The sequence below is a fragment of the Chrysochloris asiatica genome, unplaced genomic scaffold, assembly GCF_000296735.1.
Source record: "Chrysochloris asiatica unplaced genomic scaffold, ChrAsi1.0 scaffold00137, whole genome shotgun sequence".
In the NCBI taxonomy this organism is placed as follows: domain Eukaryota; kingdom Metazoa; phylum Chordata; class Mammalia; order Afrosoricida; family Chrysochloridae; genus Chrysochloris; species Chrysochloris asiatica.
The window spans coordinates 8,461,066-8,480,733 of NW_006408655.1; the positions used below are offsets into that span (position 1 = coordinate 8,461,066).

At 38.0% G+C, this 19,668-nt stretch overlaps 1 protein-coding gene across 1 annotated transcript in view; it reads left to right on the forward strand.

Annotated features, from left to right (window-relative positions):
• Positions 1-19,668, forward strand: part of ARMC3 (armadillo repeat containing 3) — a 154,640-nt gene that overhangs the window by 70,458 nt on the left and 64,514 nt on the right. The window contains exons 9-10 of the mRNA XM_006869910.1: positions 3,422-3,574; positions 3,678-3,783. Of these exons, the coding sequence (XP_006869972.1) occupies positions 3,422-3,574; positions 3,678-3,783 (259 nt within the window). The remainder of the gene's footprint in view (positions 1-3,421; positions 3,575-3,677; positions 3,784-19,668) is intronic.

Genomic DNA, 19,668 nt, shown 5'->3' on the forward strand with positions numbered 1-19,668 from the left:
TTTATTTAAATTATTTTAAAAAATCTTTCTAATAATTGTCTGTATTCTGTGTTCTGAATATAACAATTTACATACTCAAAAGTTAGCCTTCCAAATTAATTCTTACGGCTGATTTTCCTGATGAAAATCATGCTAAGAACTTTCTGTGTAGGGTGGTGGATTTAGAGATGATAGAGAAGTTTTCATTATAAATAAAAGCATTTATGTAGGAGATACTAGAAAAGTTTCAGATACTGTTTATTCAGTAAAAGCCAACAATGATTACATGTATTTTCAAACATTTTAGGAGTCATATACTTGAGCTGTATGTATTAACTGTAGCTTTAAATTTTAAAAAAAGTCCCACAAAACTGCCTGAATTCTAATTTTAAATGAAAGAAGCAAGGAATTAAAATGATAGGATTACAGGCTATGGTTGATGATTGGTTTAGGATGAAGGACTAGAGTGTTATTAATTTAGCTGGTGCCAGTTGTAGCCAGACTATTCAACATATATCAACACAGCACATGAACAAACTCCAAAAGCATTTGCAAATATGGTACCATCTGAACGTGATTTTGATTCTGTGAAATAGGGTGATATTTTGAATCAGTGTTAAAGGGAAAGAGATGTCATATATTAACTTGAAAATGTAAAATTAGTTGCTATTAATTTCTGAAAATAGTTCTGAAGGTGGAAAAACAAGTTAATTTAAATATGTGTAACTAATGAATTAGTTCCCCATGGAGGTGCTGTAATTTAAATTATCAGCATTTTTGCAGATTTTTCTTCTAGTATTCTAATGGATTCTTTTATATACTGATATCCCCTAAGAGCACATAGCTCACCTTCTTCTATCTTTATCATATAAATTGACTTTGTTGTTGTTGTTGTTAAGTGCCGTCAAGTCGGTTCCGACCCATAGCGACCCTGTACAGGGTTTCCGAGGGTGTAAATCTTTACGGGAGTAGAAAGCCTCATCTTTCTCCCGCGGAGCGGCTGGTAGTTTCGAACCGTTGACCTTAAGGCTCGCAGCCCGATTCGTAACCACTACGCTACCAGAGCTCCTTAGGATAATTCATGAAGACTCAAATTTATGACAAAATGTTTTGAAGAAATGGAAAATAAAATGGTTAGGAATTATTTGTTTCTTTTTAAACTAGCTATGGTACTTTTTATGGCCTTAAAGAGGGTTTGGTATAAAATATTTTTCTAGTATATGGTTTAATACATAGGAGGCCTGGTGTGGCACGATAGGATAAGCACTGGACTGCTAACTACAAGGTCAGAGGTTCAAACCCAGCAGCCACTCCTTGGAAATCCTATACAGGGTTGCTATGAGTAGGAACCGACTCATCTGCACTTAACAACAACTTATTAATTTAGAATGAACTAGCGAACACACACTATGGAACCTAATTTTCTCATTGAGTTCAGTGTAATACTTGATTTGTATAGTATTGAGATGTTGTTAAGGGCCCTTGAGTCTGTTGTTATGAGTTGGAATCAATTCTGCAGCACTTGACAACAACAACAATGAATATTAGGATATAGATTTAGAATCATACCTTTTTTTTCTGTAATTTTAGAAGGTTTATAGTAATTTGTCGAGGAAAATAACGATTTAATTCATACCTGTTTAATGTGCATTATGATTTGAGATAATAGATAACTGTGATTTTTTTGAGTGTATGATTATATAAATTCCTTAAGTGTTGGCTTATGCTTTCCTTCTCCTTTAAACTTTCTTCTCTCCTTGTCACTTTTCCTGAAGTGAGCATCCAATTTACTCAGCTGTTTGAATGTCTTCAGATAATTGGGTTTTGTATTTGAAATAGCTTTCAAGCAACTAGGTTTTTTTGTGTTTACTTGGTGAGAAGATTATCATGTGTACACACTGAGCATACATACCACACATGTGATTGGTATTTCATAAGTTCTTGCTAAGAGTCCTTGTGTGGCACTGTAGGATAAGCACTGGATTGCTAACTGAAAGGTTGGTGGTTCAAACCCACCAGCTGCTCCTTGAAAAACCTATTGTTGTTGTTGTTAGGTGCCATCGAGTCGGTACTGACTCATAGTGATCCTGTGTACAACAGAACGGAACACTGCCCGGTCCTGGGCCAGCAACACAATTGTTGCCACTCTTGAGCCACTGATGCTGCCACTTTGCCAGTCCGTCTCACTGGGGGTCTCTCTCTTTTTCTCTGACCCTCCACCTTACCAAACATGATATCCTTCTTCAGCAACTGATCCCTCCTGACAATATGTCTGAAGTACAAGAGACAAAGTTTGGCCATCCTGGCCTACAAGGGGCACTCTGGCTATACTTCTTCCAACACAGATCTGTTGGTTCTTTTGGCAGCCCATGGCACTTTCAATATTCTCCTCCAACACCATACCTCAAAAGCATCAATAATTCTATGGTCTTCCTTATTCACTGTCCAGCTTTCGCATGCATATGAGGGTATTGAAAATACCATGGCTTGGGTCAGGCGCACCTTAGTCTTTAAGCTGACATCTTTGCTCATCAACACTTTAAAAAGGTCTTGTGCAGCAGATTTGCCTAATGCAGTACGTCCTTTGATTTCTTGACTGCTGCTTCCATGAGTGTTGATAGTTGATCCAAGAAGAATGAAGTCCTTGACAACTTCATTTTTTTCTCTGTTGATAAGAATGTTGTTTATTGGTCCAGTGGTGAGGATTTTTGTTTTCTTGACATTGAGATGCAACCCACACCAAAGGCTGTGCTTTTTGATCTTCATCAGTAAATACTTTAAGTCCTCTTCACTTTCAGCAAGCCAGGTTGAATCATCTGCAATCGCAGGTTGTTAATGAGTCATCCTCCAATCTTGATGCCACATTTTTCTTCAAGTAACCCTATTTATCAGATTATCTGCTCAGCATACAGGTTGAATATGTATGGTGAAAGAATACATCCCTGTCGCACACTTTTCTTAATTTTAAACCATGCAGTATTCCCATGGTCTGTGTGAACAACTGCCTCTTGGTCCATGTATAGATTTCTCATGAGCATAATTAAGTATTCAGGAATACTCATACTTTTCAATGTTGTCCATAGCTTGTCATGAACCATGTAATCGAAAGTCTTTGTTATGAGTATGAACCAACTGAATGGCACATAAACTTGCTTTTTTGTTATTATAAAATTTTCATTGTCACACTGATGGTAACATATAAAGAGAATCTCAAAAAAAAAAAAATGTTTCTTTTTACGAAATTCCTTTGTCGTAAGGATTAAATAAATATATTGTTGAATTTAGACTTTTTGCACCTAAAGTGGGGCAAACAGTTTGAATTATTGTCATGCTTTGGGTGGGCAAGTAAGTAACAATACTTTCTCATTCGTATCTTGCTTCTTGTTCCCTTTTTTTTGTGGCAAGATTCTGAATTTTTTTTTCCCTTTTGTTTTATGGAAAGCTGAAAATAGAAAACTTTTGCATGAGCAAGAGGTGGAAAAATGCCTTGTCACCCTTTTGGGTTCTGAAAGTGACGGAACGAAAATTGCTGCTTCCCAAGCGATTTCAGCAATGTGTGAAAATCCAGGCAGCAAAGACTTTTTCAATAATCAGGGTAAGTCAACTGGAAGAAAAAATATTTGGAAGAATTTTAGGTTCCCTTATTCTGGGTTTGCATGAATATTTGAACGGTCACATTTTGCCCTTCTTTTCTATAGGGATTCCACAGCTCATTCAGCTGGTAAAAAGTGACAATGATGAGGTGAAGGAAGCAGCAGCTCTAGCCTTGGCTAATCTGACAACTTGCAATCCTGCTAATGCAAAGTAAGGATAAAAATACTCATTCAGCCCTGACTTGTGACGGAATAGTTAACAATCTAACATGGTCTCTTTTTGCCCCTAAGAGGTTTTCACTTTAATGATGTGGCTTTCAGGTGGTGTATGTGCATATGACCGATCCTCGGTTATTACTCAATCTCTGTGAAAACAGAGTCATCAGATAGGCTTGTTTTCGAAGGTATTAACAAAATCTTGATTGTTTCCAGGTTTGTTGGGAAAATGCGTAGGTCGTTTGAGTTAGGCAATTGGCCAACTCTTGTGTGCATCCAGTACAAATAAAACAAGACGATGCAGAAAACATTAAAGGCAGCATTATCTAAACATTTGATAAATATAGAAAAATGTTTAAAATCCCATCTGGTGTGGCACTGTGGGTTAATGCTCTCAACTGCAAGGTCAGTTTGAACTGCAAGGTTGGCAGTTCAAGCTCACCAGCCACTCCTTGGAAACTCTATATAGGGTCGCTATGAATCGGAACCGACTCAAAGGCACTTAAAACAACGGCATTTTAGAGAAATCTGGTAACATTTTAAAAAGTCAGTTTAAAAAAGCATATTTTGAGAAATATATGGAGAAATTATAAGACAGAGAAATGCCTTCTATAGTCTATGCATTGTGGTATATGATTAAATATAAAAAATTTTTAAATATATTTATCAAAATAATCCACTTAACAAATGAGGAAACTGAGGCTCTGCAAGGCCACCTAGCTTTTGGATTACACTTATTCATTGAAAGAGCTGATCAAGAAATTAAACTGAGGTCTGTAAGACTTCATTGTGTTTTTTCCTATAAAGGAGATAAAAATGAGGTGGTCTGCTCACAGACTACTCTGTACAGGGTCTCTATGAGTCCGAATCGACTCAGTGGCAGTGGGTTTTGGCTTTGGTTTGGTTTAAAGGAGGTCAGAATTTTTTGGAGTGCTCATGTGGCACTGTAGGATAAGCACTGGACTGCTAACCTCAAGGTCCTTGAAAATTCTAGAAAGGGTCTTTGTGTGTTGGAACTACTCAACAACTCTTAACAAGAACAACAAGGCTGTTTTGTAAAACAGAATTTCTTGAAAGCAACTTTCATGAATAAAATACTTTATCTCCCTATATCTCATTTGGTACTTTAGGTGTTAGATTTCATATATTATTATTTTGTGACATTGTGTCTAAAATTACCCTTTCTGAGTTTTGGTTCTGTTGTACAAGGGTAAGTCAAAAAGTATTGTTACAGAACCTTAGAAACCTGTATTAATCAAAATGTGAAGCTTTTGCTTTTCTTCTTACTCTCCATCTAGGTCTATATACTTCTGAAAGTAGTGTTTCTATCTTTCTAACCCTTGCCCAAAGAATTCAGCACTCTTCAATACTCCGCTAAAATGACAGTTTTGCATACTTGAGTGACTCAAATATGTTCCTTTTCCATGTTCTTTTGGTTTGGGGAACAAAAAGAAGTCTGAGGGACAAGATCAGGGCTATAAGGTAGATGGGGTAAGGTTTCCCAATGACATTCTTGTAGGACAGCCCTCAAAAAGTGAGCCAGGTGCATTGTTGTGATGGGGAAAAAATTCCTAGATGCAGCTTCTATGGCTTTTTCCTCACTAACACAGCTTTCTATTTTCTTAAAACTTTGTCATAATAAGCCCCTGTGATCATCCTGTGTTCTTTGAGACTATTTATCAAGATTGTTGTTGTTAAGTGTCATCAAGTCAGTTCCAACCCATAGTGATAGCATTCCTGAGGAGTGGCTGATGTGCACAAACGTCTGACCTTGCAGTTCAAACCAACTTTGTAGTCTAGTGCATTAACTCACAACACCATGGCAGGAATCCCTATCAAGGTCAATCTGTCAAGATTACCCCTTTGGAATCCCAAAAATCAGTAGCCATAACCTTGTGAGTTGACTTCTCTGCCTTGAATTGAATTGGCCCAGCTGATTCCCTCAGAAAGCACTATTTTCGTGGTATGTATATATACATATATATGGAGTCCTGGTGTGGCGCTGTGGGTTAATGCGCCAGATATAAAGCTGTTTGAACTGCAAGGTTGGTGGTTCAAGCTCACCAGCATCTGCTTGGAAACCCTATATAGGGTTGCTATGGGTTGGAACCGACTTGATGACACTTAACAACAACAACATATACATATATATATATATATTTTTTTTTTTTTAAGACACCCTAACGAGACTAGATCAAGTGTATGACTTAGAGAATTTATCTGTAGCCATCCATTGATTGCAGACATGATTAAACACATTTCTAAACACGTTTTGTTTGGAATAATCTTCTAGATATATAAACTGGAACCTTAGTAAAACTCCTTGACTTCTCCTTGTACCTAGAGTTGCTTTTGAGTTGGAGGCATCTCCACAGCACCTTGAAATAAATCCTCCCAGCATATACACGCATAATTTATTTAGCCTTTCTCTACTCTCACACAAATATTTGATAAGAAAAGCTTAATAGAAAGAATAGAACTCTAACAATGCTCAATTGTAGTATGGTAAAAATGTGTAAGCATCAAAACACAACTGTGCTCATTTAATAGCTACCCTCTGATACAGTTTCCTAAATTGTTGTTGTTGTTGTTGTGTGCTGTGGAGTCGGTTCCGACTCATAGAGACCCTGTATAGGGTTTCCTAGGCTGTACATCTTTACGGGAGCAAAGAGCCTCATCTTTCTCCTGCGGAACGGCTGGTAGTTTTGAACTGCTGACCTTAAGGTTCGCAGCCTGATTCGTAACCACTAAGGATCATCATTTATATAAAAGTGCACACATTTCTAGGATATTTGAGTTATAATAAGTAGAATTTGAAATTAGCATATCCAGTGATTATTTTACTATTGGCATGCCAGTTCAAAGATCTCATCAGTGACGTTTGTATCTCCAGTGCAGTTAGATTGATCTATTACCTTTTGTGCCGCGGAGTCATTCCAACTTGTAGTGAACCTGTACAGGGTTTCTGAGACTGTAAATCTTTACGGGAGTAGATAGCCTCATCTTTCTCCTGTGGAGTGACTGGTAGATTTGAACTACTGACCTTGCGGTTAGCAACTCAGCTCGTAATCCACTACACTGCTACTTCTTAATGGGCCTCCAGAGTGTACTGATATCTGACTTTATGTAGGTTTTCCTGACATTTATCAATCATATTACAGTTTTAGATAAAATCATAGAAAATTAGAATGTGAAATGGCTCTGAAACTGAGAGACTGGTTTCAGATTTTCTCTTTTGATTTAATTACCTATTTTACTGATCTTTGCCACCTGAGTCTATACTTTTGTTACTATAGAAAGGTTAGTTTGGATAGTTCATTGTGATTTTTTTTTCAATTTGCTCTTGGTAAGGAAAACAGGTCATAAGTGAAAGTGGTTTTCTGGATGTTCTCTGAAAGTTAAAAAAAAAAAAATCACATTAAAAATTTTTCAAGTACAAAACTATTGAAAATAAATGTTTTTGAGAGGAAAATAGAGTCATATTTTACACTGTTGGAAGTGCCAAATGCTGAAGACTAAGGTTGGGAAAGTTTCTGTGGTTAATCAAAAGTCATGGAAACAAACCATATTTTGTAGACCCATGTAACAGGTCTTGTAGAACATGAATTACTAAAGCCAAACACAACAAGAGAGATAACAGAGATGACTGGTTATTTTAAACTGAAAAATGTTTCCCTCTCAGATCTTCTTTTAAAAATTATTTGCATAAACTCAGAAGAGTTCAGAGTACCCAGCGTCACTTTTCGAAGTCAGTCCACTTGATACAGGTCTTGGCAGGTGCTATGTAACTGAGGCTGACTCTCGCATTGCTGCCGGGGGCCAGGACGCTAGACGGCTCTAGCTGCTCTTCCACCACACATAAATAGTAAGGAAAGGAGGCCTTTCAAAAGCAAAAAGTAAAGCTAATGTCTTCCATGTACATTTGGTAACAGTTAGGATATCTGATCATTGCTAATGCTGTGAATACCGTTTCACATATTAAAATGGAACCCCTTTTCCTTCAGTCTTATCTTGATGTGCCTTCAGTGGCTTTCTAATACATAAACTCAGGGCTTCTTCTGGGGTGGAAGGTACCTTTCATAAATCGAATAATGTAATTTTCTCTGATTATGGGATTGGTTATGAGTTGGAATTGACTCGATGGCCATTGTTAATGGATTTTTGCTTAGAAAATGATGGGTTAATAAACATTTTCTAAACTAAAGGAAAAACAAAATCAACTTGGGAAAGGAGGAATATATGAGTACTTTGTGGTACAGACTCTTCTTCTGTAATTGACAATTTTAAAAATTAAAATTGCTTTTGTAATCTACAGATTGAAATCTGTCATCTATATCTAAAGGAATTTTTAATATAAAATCTCGGAATTCAGTGTTTCACATGTCTTGAAGAAAGCACACTCATATGTGATAAAATAGAGGCATTAATAGATTAAGTATCAATAAAGAACCAGGCTATACACATTTGTAAAAAGACTTACAACATAAGAGTCGTTATGAATATTGCCTTAAGTGGTACCCAAAGATCTTGCTTATCTAGTATTTTCACTGACTAAGCCTTCATAGATACCAAAGTTTTCTAAAGGTTTGAAATTTTACTTCTTTAATCAACAAAGTTTGAAAAACTTTCTAATAACTATGAACTAAAATCCTTCCCCCCTGTCCTTTTGAAACTGCCCATTCTGGTCTCTAAGTTTTTCCTCCGGGTTTCTGGTTACCATTTTGAATAAAGTGGTGGTATTCAGTACCTGTTAATGAAGGTGGGGCTGTCAGGCCACCTTAGTAGAGAGAACCCCAGACAGTAGCACTTTTTAAGCTTTGATGTATTGGGTCCATACCTCATTGGCAGGCTTTCAGTGCATATGATTGGCATAGCCTCCCTGCCAGCGTTCTCTTTTCATGCCTTCCTCTGGTTAGCAAGCTGGTTTCTTTTAGAAAGGAAAGATGTCACTTTGAAGACTAAGGTGCACCTGATCCAAGCCGTGGTGTTTTCATATGCATGTGCAAGTTGGACAAGGACTAAGGAAGACCAAAGAAAAATTTATGCATTTGAATTGTGCTGTTGGCAAAGAATATTAAAAGCCCTACAGGCGGTCAAAAGAACAAACAAATCTGTTTTGGTAGAAGCACAGCCAAAATGCTCCTTGGAAGTGAGCATGGCCACCCTTTATCTCATATACTTTTGAGCATGTTATCAGGAGGAACCAGACGCTGGAGAAAGATATCATGCTTGGAAAAGTGGAGGGTCAGGGAATAAGAGGAAGACGCTCCATGAGATGGATTGAGACACACTGCTGTAGAAATGGCTCAAACATAACAGTGATTATGAGGATGGCCTAAGACTAGACAGTGTTCCATTCTGTTTTACATAAAGTCACTATGAGTTGGAACTCACTCAGTAGCACCTAAAAGCAACTGATTAGTGAAAATACTGAATAAGGAACACTGGGGTAAAAAAATCTATGCATTTAAATGATGATGTTGGAGAAGAATATTTTAAGTGCCATGAACTGCCAGGAGAACAAACAAATTTGTGTTGGAAGAAGTACAGCCAGAATGGCAGATGTACTGATGGTCCAGACCATCTTTAGAAGCCAGGATGGTGAGACTTTGTCTCCCATACTTCAGATATGTCATCAGGAGACACTTGTTGTTGTTAGGTGCCATCGAGTCAATACCAACTCATAGTGACCTTATGCACAGCAGAACGAAACACTGCCGGATCCTGGGCCAACCTCACTACTGTTGGCCACGTTTGAGCCCATTGGTGCTGCCACTTTGCCAGTCCATCTCGCTGGGGTTTTCCTCTCTTTCTCGGACCCTCCACCTTACTAAACATGATATACTTCTCCAGCGACTGGTCCCTCCAGAAAATATGTCCGAAGTATGAGAGATGAAGTTTGGCCATCCTGGCCTCCAAGGAGCACTCTGGCTGTACTTCTTCCAACACAGATCTGTTTGTTCTTTTGGCAGCCCGTGGCACTTTCAATATTCTCCTCCAACACCATAACTCAAAAGCATCAGTTCTTCTACGGTCTTCCTTTTGCATGCTTTTGCATGCATATGAGGTTACTGAAAATACCATGGCTTGGGTCAGGTGCACCTTACTCTTCAAGCTGACATCTTTGCTCTTCAACACTTTAAAAAGGTTGTGTGCAGCAGGTTTGCCTAATGCAGTATGTCATTTGATTTCTTGACTGCTGCTTACATAAGTGTTGATAGTTGATCCAAGAAGAATGAAGTCCTTAACAACTTCAATTTTTTTCTCCGTTGATAAGAATGTTGTTTATTGGTCCAGTGCTGAGGATTTTTTGTTTTCTTTAAATTGAGATGCAACCCACACCGAAGGCTGTGCTCTTTGATCTTCATCAGTAAATATATTAAGTACTCTTCACTTTCAGCAAGCAAGATTGTATCATCTGCATATCGCAGGTTGTTAATGAGTCTTCCTCCAATCCTGATGCCACGTTTTTTCTTCATAGAACCCAGCTTCTTGGATTAGTTGCTCAGCATACAGGTTGAATAAGTATGGTGAAAGAATACAACCTTGTCGCACACCTTTCTTAATTTTAAACCGTTCACTACTCCCATGTTCTGTTTGAACAACTGCCTCTTGGTCCAGGTACAGATTCCTCATGAGTACAATTTAAAGTGTTCAGGTATACTCATACTTTGCAATGTTGTCCATAGCTTGTCATAATCCACACAATTGAAGACCTTTGCGAAGTCAATAAAGCACAGGTAAACATCTTTCTGATATTCTCTGCTTTCAGCAACGACATCATGCTTGGTAAAGGGAGGGTCAGTGAAAAAGTGGAAGACCCCCAATGAGATAAATTGATGCAGTGACAGCAGCAATGGTCTCAAATGTAACAAAAATTGTGAGGATGGTGCAGGACTGGGCAGTGTTTTCTTCTGTTATGCATAAGATAAGTTGTGAGTTGGAATCCACTCAATAGCACTTACAACAAAAACAGAATAGTGCCCAGTTCATGGTAGGCATTCAGGAGAAAACAGACTTACACTAAAAAGTCAACTAAAATAAAAGTGAAACCACAGCTCTACTTGACATCCGCCAATGTTCCTAACAGATCACTAGTATCATCTATGATTTTATTTTGTTTTCACGTACTTTGAGTAACATAAAAGATAATGGAGGCTTTCCTGTAAGAGTATTCTATGGACTCTTTCCCTTTTTCACTATCTGCAAAACAAAGGTTTTTTAAAGTGGGTGAAAATACGAAACAAGCAATAAACAAAAATAAAAAATAGCTATTTGAGACTATAGCAAGAGGACAAATTCAGTTGAATGCACTTATTTGAAGTGGTAGAAGGATAAAGAAAAGTAAAATTATTTTTTAAGTGAATAAATAAAAAATAAGAAGCTAAGACAACCCTGTGTCAGGAAATAGGTGAACATGCAAATCAATTGGCAATAGTAGATTTTATGTTTCACAGTAGCTCACTGCTAATTTCCCAGACAGTTCTCAACTTACAATGCTGTTCGAGAAGGAGAAAGTTGTTAATTTTTTACATAGAAAATGATATTTTTCAGTTACATTTTATTATGCAACTTCATATTCTTCTATCCAATTAGTCACACCAAAGTTGTACCTTATTTATACAATTGCAGAGAAAATTATTCTTATTCTCAAGCTTCTGAGAGGCAGATGCTATGTATTATAAGAATATCTTTAACTATTAATTTATAACATCACTGCCATCTGTTGGCTCTAATTAGAATTAGAATTTTTTTAAGTTATCCTGGGGTTCCTATGAGTCATAACTGACTCGACCTAGGGCACTTAACAACAACAGCAAGAGATAAAATGTGTCAATGTGTTTCTTTGTTAATGCTAACTAAAACTAGGCCATTGGTAAACTATGAACAGTTTGGTAAGTTAGTACGGATTTTGGCTAGATTTCTGTCAAAAAGATATGATTATTTGTAGGAAATGAAATAAATAAAATAGAAACAGAAAAAGTAATAAACTACAATGATGTTAATACCTATGGATAGATAAGAACTTGGGCTTAAGCTAAATGAATGTTGAATGAAACTGCCCATTTCTTTTTTTCCAGACTTACATATTTTGGTATAGAAAATCCATAATCAGGTTTTCATTGCATTGTTTATGCAGAGATCATGTTAAGTTTGACTTTTCATACTTATTCTATGTTATTTCCATGAAAAACTGGGTGACTTAAATAAAACTTGGAGTCTAATTTAGCTCCTTCATTACTTTTTTTTAATTTTTATTTTTGTAACCCTGGTACACAGAAGTATCCAAGAAAGTTCTAAATGGCAGCACATTGGCTATTTAAAAAAAAAAAAAAAAAATTAGTTGATTGATTATTGGCCTACGGCTGCCCTCCAGAATGCCAGAGACAAAGAGTTCTTCTGTATAGACCATCCTGCTATTGTGTGACTGATGGTCAGGACCACGACAAAGAAATGATGAGATGACTAAAGAGCCGACTCCAAAGGGACTCCAGAGAGAGACCGAATGCCCCAAATTATGTGGATGTGCAGCTGTATGCGTTAGGAACTTTTGCATACCCTCAGTTTATATGGATGAGCTGTCATTTTATATATCAGTCTTAATCTTTCTCTTCAGTAACTTAGAAATAAAGCACTGACTGAATCATTTTAATATCTAGTAAAATTCTTTATGTAGTACCATGCTGAAAAAGTCACGTAGTGTATAAAGAACAATGTTAAAGGTTTGCCACAAACAGAACTACCGTACTTTAAGAAAAGTCAGCACTCCACTTAGTCACAGGGACTACAACCACATCAGTCATTCCTGGATTCTCAGAGAAGAACACGATTTTACATGATTTTTTAAAATATGAAATCTCATTAGCATGTACAGAACACGTTATATGCCTTCCCTGCCTACCCCCCCCCCCACTGCCGTTTTCACCTCATTAAATAAAGGACAGGAATGTATTTGTAGGGAGTCCTCATGGCAGCGTGGTTAAGCTCTCAACTGCTAATCAAAAGGAGGTGGTTGAAGCCCACCAGCCACTCCATGGGAGAATGATGTGACAATGGATGTCCATAAAGAAATCTTAGGAGGAAGTTCTACTCTGTCCTATGTTGTTGTTAAGTGCTGTTGAGTCAATTCCAACCCATAGCGACCCTGTAGAGGGCTTCCAAGGAACAGCTGGTAAGCTTGGTGAACTCTGTCCTATAGTCTCATTATAAATCAGAATCAACTTGATGACAATGGGTGGGGGGTAATGTATTTATATCTTGAGTCCTGGTGCTGCAGTGGTTAAGCTCATAGCTCAACTACGAAGTCAACAGTTTGAACCCACATGCAGCTCTGTGGGAGAAAGATGCGGCAGTCTGTTTCATAAAGATTAATGTCTGTGAAGTCCTATGGGGCGATTTGACTCTGTCCTATAGGGTCACTGTGAGTTGTAATTAACTTGACATTAATTAGATTTTGAATAATGTATTTGTATACCGGATTTCTACCATTTCTTTTATTCTGTAGATTTAAGTGTAGACTAATACTCAGTCCTTAAAAGCCTGTGGTGTATTGAATAATGATGGTCATTTTGAAAGGAAAAAAATACTCTATAAATGGCAAAACACCGTAAGTTTTCTTTCCCTCTCCTGCCCACCATGTTCTCTGAAAAATACATTTTCATGTTAAAGATAGATCTTAACATAAGTAAAATTTAAGTATGATGTCCTCAATCATACTTTTTGGCCAATACTCAGTGATTCACATACAGATCATGCACCCATGCCTTATTAGAATAAATAATCTTGTCATTTATAATTGTTTCATGAAAGAAACATTGATCATACAAGTAAACCACAGTGATTAAGAAAATTAAAATGCAGTCTCATGAAAAATACAGTCTCATATTATAGACTTGGATGTATTTTGAGGTTGGATTTAAATCATGTTAAAATTGTACAGCTGTTGTCTTTGTTGTAGAAAGGTTTATCTCAAGCAAAGAGCTGAGAATTCCATTTTCCTGTCTAACAGTGAAAGGAACTGTGTTTTTATACTGACCCCTGGTGGCAGTTTAGAAGATTGGGGGAGGGGCAAAAAGGTAACGGAAGAATCATTCTGAATTTTAATGAAATGCACACTAATTTAATTTGGAATACTGTCTGTTACGTCTAAAATATTATTTTGAAGCATTATTAAAAGGTTATGAACTGGAAATCATTCATTGTGATGCTTTTAAAAAGATAATATTCTGCCACTAAATGTGTGTCTCTTTTGAAAGTGCAGTCATTTACAAGGATTTTAGTATATTCATTGTACTAGTAGCTAAGTAGTAGTGTAGTGGTTACGAATCGGGCTGCGAACCTTAAGGTCAGCGGTTCGAAACTGCCAGCTGCTCCGCGGGAGAAAGATGAGGCTTTCTACTCCCGTAAAGATTTACACCCTCAGAAACCCTGTACAGGGTCGCTATGGGTCGGAATCGACTCGATGGCACTTAACAACAACAACAGTAGCTAAGTATCTGCTGCGCTATTTAATCACACAGACTAAATACAATATACTTGAACAACATAATAAGTTCTGTTTTATTGTACTTTATAATTTTTCTTGCTTTTGACTATGCAGTAAAAATATTTTGTTTAGAAATTCTTGCTCTACTAAAAATTGTTTTGTTTAGAAATTCTTATTCATATAATTTTGCCGTCAGATTCTAGATTCCCTGAATTAGGATGCTAACAATACAAGTGTCATGCAAGGTAACCTAACTGGTTTCATACCTTTCAAGAGGTTCAGTTTTGTATTATGGGTGATTCCAAGTTTTTGTATTATAGATGATACTTCAAAGAACTTGGAATGTTTTTGAATATTTAAGAGACTTTTGAAATTAATAGATAAAATAGATAAGAAGAGTCAACAGGGTAAACGTGAGAATTATTCTTGTATTTCTATTTCCATCTAAGTTTACTGAAAGGATATTTTTTGTTTCTAGCCATGAGAGTCTAGAGTATTTCCCTACACTGGATTGTAAAACTCACACTGGGTTGGAAAAATACATTTATATATAGGATGAAGAGCTGAATTTTTCCATAATACAAGTTGATTCCACATACCTATTTTGTGTCAGTGGATGCCTACCCTTTCTCCTTGACAGTTTGAATTTTGTTGGCTACTAGTTTGGTTTGGCTAGGTGAATCCCATGAAATGTTCAATTAAAAAATTATCCATGCTGCTTTTTTTACACTTCATAACCTATTTCCGAGTTGCTGGTACTTCTTTTTCAGACTTAATTTCCAGTGGTACTGATTTTCAGTATAATCCTCTGAAAATGGTACAATTTTCAGAGGGAATTGTCAAACAGTTTGGATACCTTCAGTTGATATGATTATTGGAGTGTTGTTTATGCAATAAGGCACTGTTCTAGAGTATAGGGATACAGCAGGGAACAAGGCAAAGGTCCCTACTTTCACAAAACTTATATTGTAGTCAGGGAGACAGACAGTAGATGAGTAATTTTAAAAAGGTAATTTCAGAAGTGATGACAGCACAAGTCAAATGAAACAGGACATTATCACAGAGAAAGGAAAGGCACTGGGATGGAGGTGTGGGAGCGAGAGAGAGGGGCCACTAGGAAGGGCTCTCTGAACAAGTGCCATTTGAGCTGATGAGAATAAGGCAGTCTGTGAAGTACCCAAGATGGTTTATTTGCTGTCACACTAGGGCACTCAGAGACCTTCTTCTGTAGTTAATGAAACATCTAAATGGTATCTCTAATGACTTGTCGTCTGTAGATATGTAAATAGACTGATTTCCAGGCTAAACAGAAACATTTGGTCACTGCAAACTTAATTTTTTTATGGAGAACGTAACACCTTGACCACGATTCCTATTTTATCAGCAGACAAGTCAACCATAATGAAATGCAGACAGTTGTTCTTTTCTGATGGCAGGTAGTTCACTGTTGGCAGGACATTCCAGCTTTTGAAACAGAAGGTGACATGTTTGGAAATGAATTTTTGCAATTGAACAGATAAGGTCAGTAAAGATTCCATGTCAGTTGTAAGGAAATGACATTTGATTTTCCCAGGCTTGGATTGACTGTCTCTTAATTGGTAGCCAAAACCTGCATACTCTTTTTCAAAGTGCTAGTTTAACATGTACTGTTTTTTTTGAAATCATCCAGGTCTCTTTTCAGAAACCATGATGTAATAGCAATGGTAGTAAAAAAAAGCTTGGTCTGAAGAGTCTCACAATTATACCACTAAGGGTTTGGACGCAGAACCACGAGATAGTAGCTCACACCCACCAGCTGCTCCTAGAAAACCCTGTACAGGGTCGCTATGAGTCAGAATTGACTCAGCTGCACTTAACAAGGCTCCTTGGCAAAACAGTTGGTGGTGGTGGTGTTTTTTCATAGTCTTTTTTACTTACGTTGCTATAGGATGTAGAACTTCAGACATTTGCTTCTAAGTGTGCATTTTACTTTAATGAGTATGTTACTTAAAAACCTTTCATTTCAAGCACTTACCTGCAAGAAATGACGACTCTCCTTACTACAGATAAGCTTCTTTCAACATTATTTCTTGAAAAGGAGAAGACTCTTTACTTACGATGCCAGTTTTGTTCATCGTGGAGTTGAGCCAGAGTGCAGGGGTGTAGGTATCCCAACACTCTACAACTCTGGGACTGCTGCTGGCTGGTAGCTGTTTTGGACTCGGAGATTGATCAGTTAGCAGACACACTCCCTTCTTGGATCGTGTACCTTTGTTGAAAAGCTAGCTGAAATGAGAGTCAGGAGTCCTGTTCACAGCCTTCCAATTCTTGCTGTGATAAACATGAGACGTGTATATCATAACTGTGAGTTCTCCACCGCAGCACACCTATACCGTCGCGCCGTGAGCCCGCACGCCTTGAAAACGCCAACGCTGAATCGCTACTGCTTAAGCATCTCATCCTGACCACTCGCGGCATGTCTACTACCCATGTGTCTTCCTTGATGTCATAAAACTCAGTGAGACATATGAAAACTCATGCTGGTGGGAATGGTTGTAATCACTGTTAACAAACAAGGCTCTTATTGCCAATATTGCCATCTGTTCTATCGGTTTTCACAGACTACCCTGTATGTGGGCTCAGTTAAACAGATTTCTGCACTGCCCAAGGTCACCCTCTAGCATGTCACCAGCCTTTGCAGAAGGGCTTGATTGTGAACCTCCAAATTGCAACTAGGATCAAACTCTGAGAGACTCACAGGGAGTCATTTGATGATACAACCCAAATGAAAATAATCCATGATGTCAGCAAGAATTAAATACAGATATCACTTGATATGTAGTTATTGTTGTTATGTGCCGTGGATTCGACTCATAGCAACCCTGTACCGGGTTTCCGAGGCTGGAAATCTTTACAGGAGCAGAAAGTCTCATCTTTCTCCCGAGAAACAGCTGGTAATTTCGAACTGCTGACTGTGAGATTAGCAGCCCGATTCATAACCTTACTATACGAAATGGATATATGCCTAAGAATTTATCTGACGTGCAAATTGTCATTTATTAAACTCTGTCTAAAAAATGACACCACTATACACTTGGGGGTGGGGAGGAGTCCTGGTGTGGCGTTGTGGGTTAATGCGCTGGACTACGAGGTCGATCTTAACTACAAGGTCAGCAGTTCAAGCTCACTAGCCGCTCCTGGGAAACCCTATGTAGGATCACTGTGAGTCGGAATCAACTCTCCGGCACTTAACAACAACAGTACACTTGGGGAATCATTGAGATGGGGAGAGAATGAACTAATTTCAAGAGCAGGAAACTTTCAAGAGCAGGAAACTTTCAAGAGCCGGAAACTTAGAGCTGAGATAAGTGCTTTTGGCCGCATTCATTCTCAACAATGGTAGAGGTTTAATGTGAGTGTTCCATTCAGTTAACATAGTAATTTTCTAAGTGCTGAGGATATATGAAGGGGACTTAAAACAGTTCATGGAAAAGTTCCATTATCTTTTGGTTCCATGAACTTTTTGAAGCCAGCTGTTCCACGGGAGAAAGATGAGGCATTCTGCTCCCGTGAAGATTTACAGCCTTGGAAACCTTGTACAGGGTCGCTGTGGGTCGGAACTGACTCCACGGCACACAGCCACCACCACCAGGACAGGTTAGAACCGCTCTCTAGGGTTTCTAAGGCATTTAGATCTTTAGGGAAGCTGCCTACCACTTCTCTCTCCCGCAGAGTAGCTGGTGGGTTTGAACTGTCAACCTTTCACTTAGCAGCCTAATGCTTAATTTGCTGTGCTACCAGGGTGCCTGGGGATATAAATAACACTCAAATAGTGTTGCTCAGAAATGTGGACCAGTTGTAGACCTAGCACAGAGGAGGGAGTGGTTAATTAACAAAGAGGGCAATGATAGTCCAGAATGACTTCACAGGGGCAGTGGTCTTGAGTAGGTTTTGAAGAGTTCTTCAGGCAAAAGTGGTGGGGGTGGGGACAGAGAAGTACGTTCGGGACAAAGGGCACAGCTAATGCAAAGTCACACAGACATGAGGTAGTATTGTGTTTTAACTGAGCCATAAGTCGAGGTCGCTTGTGAAATTGAATTTTTCTTTAACATTGCACTTACTGTCTAGGCTGGGTGTCCTTTATCCTGCTGGTGTTGGGGTACGTAATCAAAACAGTTTGTACTGGATTCACATTTCATACTAAGTGCTGTAAAGTAATCTTTCAAGATCGTTACATTTCTGATTGTGAACATTTGTGCCAACACATTATCTTCTTAACAAAAACAAATGTGTATGTTTAGCAAACGCGCTCTGAGCTCCTAGACAAGAAACATCTGACCTAGTTTTGGAATCAAGAAGTACTTCCTGGAGGAAGGTACATTTGTGCTAAACTTTGAAAGATGAATGGAAATTATTCAAGGGGAAGAGTATGGGCATAGCATATGGGAAATCCACACGGTGAGTAAGATCCTGGAATATGAAAAGTTACCAGAGAGGTCCAGGGCACAAGGCAAAAGAGGTGGAAGGGTTCAGGAGGCTGGTGAGAGAGGTTCTGCTCATGCTGGCGTTGTATAATCTTGTGGGAGATGTGGGGACTTTATCCTATGCAGTGGGAACCATCAGTGTTTTAAGTAGGGGAACACTATGGTTAGATTTAAATTTTAAAAGATCACTTGAACTCTAAGAGAACAGATTGGAAGCAGGCAGGAGAGACCTATCTGAAGAGTCTATTAATCCACAGGAGAAGGTTGTTGGATTGGACTAGGTGGAGGAGATGGAGAGAAGGGAGTGTTTGAGAAAGATGAAGAAATTAGACAGGACTTGGAAATAGATTGGATGTGCATGACATGTCAAACTTCACCTCTATTTATATAGGTATACCAAATGATATAAACAAATGTTTATACATACACATCCCATATTTGTCAGTTTGGTGGGTTTTTTGTGTTTTTCAATTTACATTTAAACTCTCACTTGAGTAAACTCCAGTTGGATGGAGACTAATGGTAGTAAATATCAGAATTTATTTTCAGATTACTGTGATGACATCTGGCCTTAAAATTTTTGGATTTTATAACAAAGCATTTTGACTTCTGTCCCATTCATTTGGATAATGTTATACTATGTTGGAAACAACTGTGTTTTTAAAATATGACAGGCTGCAGTGTACATGATAGAGACAGGAAGAAAACAAACCAGATTGCCTTGAATCTAAAAGAAGCAACATTAATACAATTGTTTCTTATATGTACAGATTCTGTACTGTTTTCGCTTTTTTTTCTTTCAGGTAAGAATACCTTGATGTTTCACCACGTCAGTTTAATCTCAGTTACATTGTTCACACCTAAACAGAGCTGCATATCACATATTAAGGGCAGATAAGTACAATGCAATGCAAGTTGTTCTCCCAGCTGT